Source organism: Rhinopithecus bieti, unplaced genomic scaffold, assembly GCF_001698545.2.
Source record: "Rhinopithecus bieti isolate Rb0 unplaced genomic scaffold, ASM169854v2 scaffold_5260, whole genome shotgun sequence".
NCBI classification, from domain to species: domain Eukaryota; kingdom Metazoa; phylum Chordata; class Mammalia; order Primates; family Cercopithecidae; genus Rhinopithecus; species Rhinopithecus bieti.
This window is the reverse complement of record NW_016805896.1, coordinates 15168-24120: the sequence shown is the minus strand read 5'-3', so window position 1 is coordinate 24120 and position 8953 is coordinate 15168. Positions and strand designations below refer to the sequence as shown.

Here is an 8953-nt window from a genome sequence, read left to right as displayed (position 1 = left end):
TTTTTTCTCTTTTATCATGCCCCAGCACTGAGTGGATAGAATGGTAATGATTATAGGGGTAGTGTCTTTGTTTGGGTTGCTATAATAAAATACAAATGGAGTAATTTACAAATACAAATGTATTGCCCACAGTTCTAGAGGACAGGAATTCCAAGATTAAGGCAGCCACAGATTCAGGAAGTCCAAGATCAAGGTGCCAAGAGCCCTGAGGAGGGGTTGCTCTCTGCTTCAAAGATGGCGCCTTCTTGCTGCATCCTCACGCAGTGGAAGGTGGAAGGGAGCTCATTTGAGCCTCTTTTATAAGGGCAGTGATCTCATTTATAAGCGAGGAACCCTCATGGCTTAATTACTTCCCAAAGGAAAGCAGGGGACTATTGGGGGACACCAACATTTAGACCATAGCAAGGTGCAAGTCAAAAGTAAGTTAATAAAAAGGCCAGGCGTGATGGTTCACACCTGTAATCTTAGCACATTGGGAGTCCACTTGGGAGGATTGCTTGAGGCCAAGAGTTCAAGACCAACCTGGCCAACATAGCGAGACCCTGTTGATTTTTATTTTAAAATTTAAAAAATAGGCCGGGCGCGGTGGCTCAAGCCTGTAATCCCAGCACTTTGGGAGGCCGAGACGGGTGGATCACGAGGTCAGGAGATTGAGACCATCCTGGCTAACACGGTGAAATCCCGTCTCTACTTAAAAAATACAAAAAACTAGCCGGGCGAGGTGGCGGGCGCCTGTAGTCCCAGCTACTCCGGAGGCTGAGGCAGGAGAATGGCATAAACCCGGGAGGCAGAGCTTGCAGTGAGCTGACATCTGGCCACTGCACTCCAGCCTGGGCGGCAGAGCCAGACACTGTCTCAAAAAAAAAAAAAAAAAAAAAAAATTTAAAAAATATTAAAAAGAGAAAAGAGTTAATAAATAATACTGGCTAAGACTTATTGAAAGCTCTCTGTGTGTCAAGCAGTGTTATGAGGACTTGCATGTGCAGTGACTCATTTAGTATTCCTGACAGAGCTACAAAGCAGGTGCTATTGTTAGTCTCCTTTTTAGATGGGGAAACTGAGGCATGAGAGGTGAAGTAACTTGCTCTCAGCTAGAAAGCAGTAGAACTTGTGCTTGAATCCAGGCAGTTTGCCCTTAGGAGCCTACCCTTAACCAAAGCTCTTACTGCCTTTAGTCACAGTTGATCCCCTGTATGTCCTGATAATCTCTTCTGATTAGCCCAGGTCTTTGTTGATGATCATAATTGAGTTAGAAAATACTGCGGAGACAGGTTTGGGGCACTCATTCATTCATCTAGCAAATGTTTGCTGAGTGACAACCATGAGACAGTGTTGAGTGCTGGGATTACAAAGGCAAGAGGTGTAAAGTTAATGGGTCCAATGAAGTCTAATGAGGAAGAGATAAGTAAGAGACCATCACAGGATACTGTGATAGAAGAGGCAAGCACAGAATGCTTTGAAAAACATGGAGGTGGCACAGTCCAGATTAGGGGTATCTAGAAAGGCCATGTGGTGGGAATTGCCCCTTCCGAGCATGAAAGAATGCATAGACGTTAGCTAAGGGAAGAGTAGATCTCAAGGCTCCAACATCTGCTGACTGAGAATGAGCTAGAGGCAGAGGGGTCATGAAGAGAACAGGAGTAATCTGAACTGTACCATGAGTTATGGTAAATTAAACAGGAAGCAGTCTAGGCATTGAATAAAAGAGTTAGCCAGGCATGGTGGCTCATGCCTGTAATCCCAGCACTTTGGGAGGCCAAGGCAGATGGATCACCTGAGGTCGGGAGTTCGAGACCAGTTTGGCTAACATGGTGAAACCCCCATCTCTACTAAAAATACAAAAATTAGCCAGGCATGGTGGCGCTTGCCTTTAATCCTAGCTACTCAGGAGGCTGAGACAGGAGAATCACTTGAACCCAGGAGGCAGAAGTTGCAATGAGCTGAGATTGAGCCAGTGCACTCCAGCCTGGGCGACAGAGCAAGACTCCATCTCAAAAAAAAAAAAAAAAAAAAACTAAACAAACAAACCAAACAACAACAACGCAAACAGTTGCAGAGCAGTATTGAATACCTGCTACTAATCGAGGCGCCCACTCCAGAGCTAGTTTACACCCCAGATTACTGTCCTTATCTTTGTAATCTTAGCAACCAACAGCCATCCCTTACATAATTGTTCCTACTCCCTACTTCTTCCAAAATAAAGAGCTCTCATTCTATGTAGCCAAATCCTATTCGTGAATCCTTCATTTCCGTCTCATTGTAGTGCAATTAACTGACCTGAATTTTTTGTCATTGTCTTCTGTGCTTTTCATTTGCTGACTTATTATGTACTTCCCATGCACCATATTCTTTTTTCTTTTTTTTTAACATGTGGTGAGAACACTTAAGATCTACACTCTTAGCAAATTAAAAGTATATACAATGTAGTATATATCCATATTTTTAAGACGAAGTCTTGCTCTGTTGCCCAGGCTGGAGTGCAGTGGTGCAATCTCGGCTCACTGCAACCTGCACCTCCTGGGTCCAAGCGATTCTCCTGCCTCAGCCTCCCGAGTAGCTGGAATTACAGGCGCGTGGTATCACGCCTGGCTAATTTTTTTATATTTTTAGTAGAGACAGGGTTTTCCCATGTTGGCCAGGCTGGTCTCGAACTCCTGACCTCAGGTGATCCGCCCACCTCAGCCTCCCAAAGTGCTGGGATTACAGGCATAAGCCACTTCACCTAGCCCTACAATGCAGTATTGTTAACTATAATTGCTATGCTGTCATTAGATCTCTGTGCACTATATTCTATTGTGTATTCTCATTTTGTTTAGTTCTTCATGTCTTTATCTCTTACCTCCCCCAATGAAAATGTAATCACATTATGTTCTTTTACCCCAGGCACAGTGTTACACATAATAGTTTATAGTAAGGGTCTGAGACTGAGAGATTGTTGTGGTTCATTTTCATGCAGCAGAGACCTGGAAGAACTGTTCCTGTCAAAACCATACCTTTAAACGTGACTTGCTGAAATTTTTAGGTGACAGCCTCCACGCACTAAGTCTTTGTTGGGTACTTTGGTGACATTACAACTCTAGTTGCTTTCACTGAGAGTCTGGTATCTACAAACTAAGTTTCCTCAAGGGCCAATCCGGGTGATCCATTTCCATTCTATTTCTATCATAATGGAAAGTTTGTTTTAAGAACTCTTAATAAAGCATCCATCAACTTTTCAAAATGTTGTGGAACCACCAGAGACAGTTTAAGAACTGCAGCTCTTGGGCAGCGGGTCCAGGAAAGAAATGGGGGATGTAGATCAGAGGATACAAAGTAGCAGATATGCAGGATGAGCAAGTCTACTGGAGTTATGTACAACATGAGGACTATAGGGAATAAAATTGTACTGTATGTGGGATCCATGCTTAGTGAGTAGACTTTAGCTGCTGTTGCCACAAACACAGATAGTGGATAACCATGTGAGATGTTGGATATGTTAATTTGTTCCACTATAGTAACCTTTTTACTCTCTGTATGTATCCCATAATGTGTTATATACCTTAAATAGACATAATAAAACTTATTTTAAAAATTGTAACTGGACTGGGTGCAGTGGCTCACACCTGTAATCCCAGCACTTTGTGAGGCCGAGGCAGGGGAATCACTTGAGGTCAGGAGTTCAAGACCAGCCTGGCCAACATGATGAAACCCTATCTACTAAAAATACAAAAAAATTAGCTGACTGTGGTGGCAGGTGCCTGTAATCCCAGCTACTCAGGAGGCTGAGGCAGGAGAATCACTTGAACCTGGAAGATGGAGGTTGCAGTGAGCTGAGATTGCACCACTGCACTCCAACCTGGGCAACAAAGTAAGACTTCGTCTAAAAAAAAAAAAAAAAAAAAGATTGCAACTGTATGTAATTATTTCAAAAATATAGGTAATGTTAAATAAATCAATATGTATGTTTTTAAGGCTTGAAGAGAAATGATTTGCTTAAATCTCATTACATATTACCTTGTTTATGAGATGAAGATATAATTAAGATTTCCTCTACCCATTTTAAAACTTGTTTTACCAAGATGTATATAGTAGTTATTTATAGGAGAGTATTTTTTTAAATTGGCTTTAGGCTGGGTGTAGTGTCTCGCACTTGTAATCCCAGCAATTTGGGAGGCTAAGATGGAAGGATCACTTGCCCCCAAGAGTTCAAGACCAGCCTGGGGCCGGGCGCTGTGACTGATACCTGTAATCCCACCACTTTGGGAGGCTGAGGTGGGTGGATGACCTGAGGTCAGGAGTTTGAGACCAGCCTGGCCAACATAGTGAAACCCCGTCTCTACTAAAAATACAAAAATTAGCAGGGTGTGTGGCTCATGCTTGTAATCTCAGCACTTTGGGAGACTGAAGCAGGCAGATCACCTAAGGTCGGGAGTTTGCGACCAGCCTGNAAAAAAAAAAAAAAAAAAACGATTGCAACTGTATGTAATTATTTCAAAAATATAGGTAATGTTAAATAAATCAATATGTATGTTTTTAAGGCTTGAAGAGAAATGATTTGCTTAAATCTCATTACATATTACCTTGTTTATGAGATGAAGATATAATTAAGATTTCCTCTACCCATTTTAAAACTTGTTTTACCAAGATGTATATAGTAGTTATTTATAGGAGAGTATTTTTTTAAATTGGCTTTAGGCTGGGTGTAGTGTCTCGCACTTGTAATCCCAGCAATTTGGGAGGCTAAGATGGAAGGATCACTTGCCCCAAGAGTTCAAGACCAGCCTGGGGCCGGGCGCTGTGACTGATACCTGTAATCCCACCACTTTGGGAGGCTGAGGTGGGTGGATGACCTGAGGTCAGGAGTTTGAGACCAGCCTGGCCAACATAGTGAAACCCCGTCTCTACTAAAATACAAAATTAGCAGGGTGTGTGGCTCATGCTTGTAATCTCAGCACTTTGGGAGACTGAAGCAGGCAGATCACCTAAGGTCGGGAGTTTGCGACCAGCCTGACCAACATGGAGAAACCCTGTCTCTACTAAAAATAAAAAATAAACCGGGCGTGGTGGCACCTGCCTGTAATCCCAGCTACCCAGGAGGCTGAGGCAGGAGAATCACTTGAACCCAGGAGGCAGAGGTTGCGGTGAGCCAAGATTGTGCCACTGCACTCCAGCCTGGGCAACAAGAGGGAAACTCCGTCTCAAAAAAAAAAAAAAAAAATTAGCTGGGTGTGGTGGTGCACACCTGTAGTCCCAGCTACTCAGGAGGTTGAGGCAGGAGAATTGCTCCAACCTGGGAGGCAGAGGTTGCAGTGAGCCCAGATTGCGCCACTGCACTCCAGCCTGGGTGACAGAGTGAGACACTATCTCAAAAACAAAAAACAAAACACAAACAAACAAGACCAGCCTGGGCAACATAGCGAGACCGTGTCTCTACAGTTTTTTAAAAATTAATTAATTTTAAAAAATTGGATTCAGGTAGGGAATGTGTTCTCTTGCCTGTAATTTGTATATGGTTTAAAAGTTTTATAGTTTAGGAGATTTGTCTTAGAAACATAATCTAGAAAGTGGTGATTATAGCTTGCTTCTGTTTTTCTGCACCCCAGGGTTCCTTGGATATCACCCAGAGTATTGAAGACGACCCACTTCTGGATGCCCAGCTTCTCCCACATCACTCATTACAAGCTCACTTTAGACCTCGATTCCATCCTCTTCCTACGGTCATCATAGTGAATCTTCTGTGGTTTATTCATGTAAGTTGGCTGGAAGAAGGGGACCTATCCAGAGGTGATGTTTGTAAAAATTATACAAGTGTTTCAGAGGGCAGTTGTGCTGTATCTATCAACATTTAAAACGTAGGGCACATGTTTTTAGGATATCCTGAGGGCTGTATCATGGGCAAAAAAAAAAAAAAGTACATACACTTTTACTTACATCTTCAAATAATTCATTGTGGATATTATTTGCATACATGTAAAGATACTGTTGATAATAGCCATGTTGTCTATCATATCAAGAGACTACAAACTACTGGCATTCAGAGGACACAGTGTGTCCCATTCATATAAGGAAATGCTATGCAACTGTTAAGAATGGGGTAGACAGGTATACAGTGTATTAACATAGAATAGCCTTCATGATTACATTGTTGAGTGACAAAAAATCAAGTTTTCAACCTTTTGTACAGAATGTTCCTATTTGTAGTTTTTAAAAGGGGAGTTGAGAGGGCTGGTGTGCACTTGTTTTCCTGTATATAATAGATATTTCTAGAAGCATTCATGGACCTATTGCCTCTGAAATGAGGACTGAGGGTCTTGGTGGAAGAGACGCTAATATAATTTACTGTTTACTTTTGAATACTGCTTGATTTTTTAACCATGTGCATGTATTACTTTTTTAGTTACAACAAAGATGCAGAAAAGTCTACATATGTTGACACAGGAATTTATCAATTTACTTTTACCTGGGGAATAATGTTTCAGCAGACAAATCAAGTTGCAGTGGAATAATATGTGCAATTTTTATATGATGACAAAATTACAAATATCTGGAGTTTATAAAAGCACATATGCGAAAAGTCTTATCACAGGCCTCACTGGTGGTGACTCCGCTGCCAGTCTGTTTAATCAGTTCCTCCATTTCAATGATTGCAGTCAGAAGCACTGGGGGTTATGGTTGTTCTCTGCTGCAGTGTGAAAAATTAAGAGGGCTCATTCTCACCACTCCTTGAGTATTTATGAGGACTGTGAATGGAGTTGATTGACTTGCTCAGCCTTTGCTCAGCCTCCTACTGATAGGTTTGCCTGTCTGCGGGGACCATTTCCCCCAGTACATTTCCTAGCTTCCCCTGCAGCTGGGATTCCTGTCCAGCGAAGCGCACTGTGGGAGTCTTGAGTTCAGAACTGAATCACTGGGGAGAGAGGTGGTATCCCCTTTCCTTGAGGGAACTAGTAGCTGTGATGTGGCTCCACCATGGCTTCCTGATCCCCAGATCCCAGCTGAAGTGCTTTCTTCTTGGTACCACCATGTGCAGGGGTGACCTTGTGGTTTCCAGATGGTGACCTCTTTTTCTTCTTTCCTTTTACTTTTTGTGTAACATACTCTGTACCAGCCTGGGTACCATAGCAAGAACCTGTCTCTATAAAATTCTTTTTTAAATTGGCCAGGTGTGGTGCCATGGGCCTGTAGTTCCAGCTACTCCAGAGACTGAGGTAGGAGGATTTCTTGAGCCCAGGAGGTTGAGGCTGCAGTGAGCAGAGATGATACCACTGTACTCCAGCCTGGGCAACAGGGCACGACTGTATCTCACACAGAGAACAAAAATACATTTAAACAAAACAAAATGAAAATACATTTAAAAACTCATTTATAAAAATGGATAGGGGAAGCTGTAGGTATAAGAATGTATGCTGGGATGGTAGTTATTGCTTCCTAATTACAAATATTGAATATTAATCTTTCTACTCTCCTTTCCCTCAGCTTGTGTTTGTTATTTTAGCATTTTTAACAGGTGTGCTTTGTTCTTATCCTAATCCAAATGAGGACAAGTGCCCAGGAAATTACACAAACCCACTGAAAGTTCAGACGGTTATAATCCTTGGGAAAGTTATTTTGTGGATTCTCCATTTACTCCTTGAATGCTACATCCAGTATCACCACAGCAAAATCAGAAACCGAGGCTATAACTTGATCTATCGATCGACAAGGCATCTCAAGAGACTTGCGTTAATGATACAATCCTCTGGTACGTCCCAGTTTTCTCTCAGCTACTTGGATGCTTGAGGGACAAAAATGACAGCAGAAAGAATATGTGAAGTTTGATTTTAGAATCAAATATATTCTCTCATTTTTGTAAGGGTAATGTGTGTTCTAACCACTAAAATTTGGATCACCTTAATGTCTTAAAGCTTTTCTTGGCCGGGCGCGGTGGCTCACGCTTGTAATCCCAGCACTTTAGGATGCTGAGGCAGGCAGATCATGAGGTCAGGAGATCGAGACCAGCCTGGCCAACATGGTGAAACCTGGTCTCTACCAAAAATGCAAAAATTAACTGGGCATGGTGGCACGTGCCTGTAATCCCAGCTACTCAGGAGGCTGAGGCAGGAGAATCACTTGAACCAGGGAGTCAGAGGTTGCAGTGAGCTGAGATTGTGCCACTGTACTCCAGCCTGGCAACACAGTGCGACTCCATCTCAAAAAAAAAAAAAAAAAGCTTTTCTTATGAAATATACAGCGTTAATTTTCATTTGAATCTGTTATTTGTTATGAACATGGTATCCTCATAGCATGTGTGAAATGTGGAATTATACCCTCTTATGTTATCAGGTGGTTTACTCATCTCATAAAGGTAGAAATGCTGTTGCTATTTGATATTTCTGAGGATAGGGAGAGGGAATTTTTTAATTTTATTTTATTTTTTCTGAGATAGGGCCTTGCTCTGTCACCCAGGCTGAAAGGCAGCACCTTCATGGCTCACTATAGCCTGGAATTCCTGGGCTTAAGCAATCCTTCTACCTCAGCTTCCTGAGTAGCTGAGACTACAGGTGCGTGCCACCACACCCAGCTAATGTTTTTTTGTGTTTTTTGTTTTGTTTGTTTGTTTGTTTGTTTTTTTGAGATGGAGTCTTGCTCTGTTACCCAGGCTGGAGTGCAGTGGCCGGATCTCAGCTCACTGCAAGCTCCGCCTCCCAGGTTTACACCATTCTCCTGCCTCAGCCTCCCGAGTAGCTGGGACTACAGGTGCCCGCCACCTCGCCCAGCTAGTTTTTTGTATTTTTTAGTAGAGACAGGGTTTCACCGTGTTAGCCAGGACGGTCTCAATCTCCTAACCTCATGATCCGCCTGTCTCGGCCTCCCAAAGTGCTGGGATTACAGACTCGAGCCACCGCGCCCGGCCCAAGTTAAGTTTAAAAAAAAAAAAAAATTGGCTGGGCATGGTGGCTCATGCCTATAATCCCAGCACTTTGGGAGGCCAAGG

The 8953-nt window shown here is 42.7% G+C and overlaps 1 protein-coding gene across 1 annotated transcript in view; it reads left to right on the top strand.

The window, feature by feature from the left end:
* The window catches only part of TMEM192 (transmembrane protein 192), a gene marked incomplete at its 3' end in the record, with an annotated part of 31139 nt that overhangs the window by 7355 nt on the left and 14831 nt on the right, over window positions 1–8953 (top strand). Inside the window, exons 2-3 of the mRNA XM_017873943.1 lie at window positions 5583–5729; window positions 7456–7720. Of these exons, the coding sequence (XP_017729432.1) occupies window positions 5583–5729; window positions 7456–7720 (412 nt within the window). The remainder of the gene's footprint in view (window positions 1–5582; window positions 5730–7455; window positions 7721–8953) is intronic.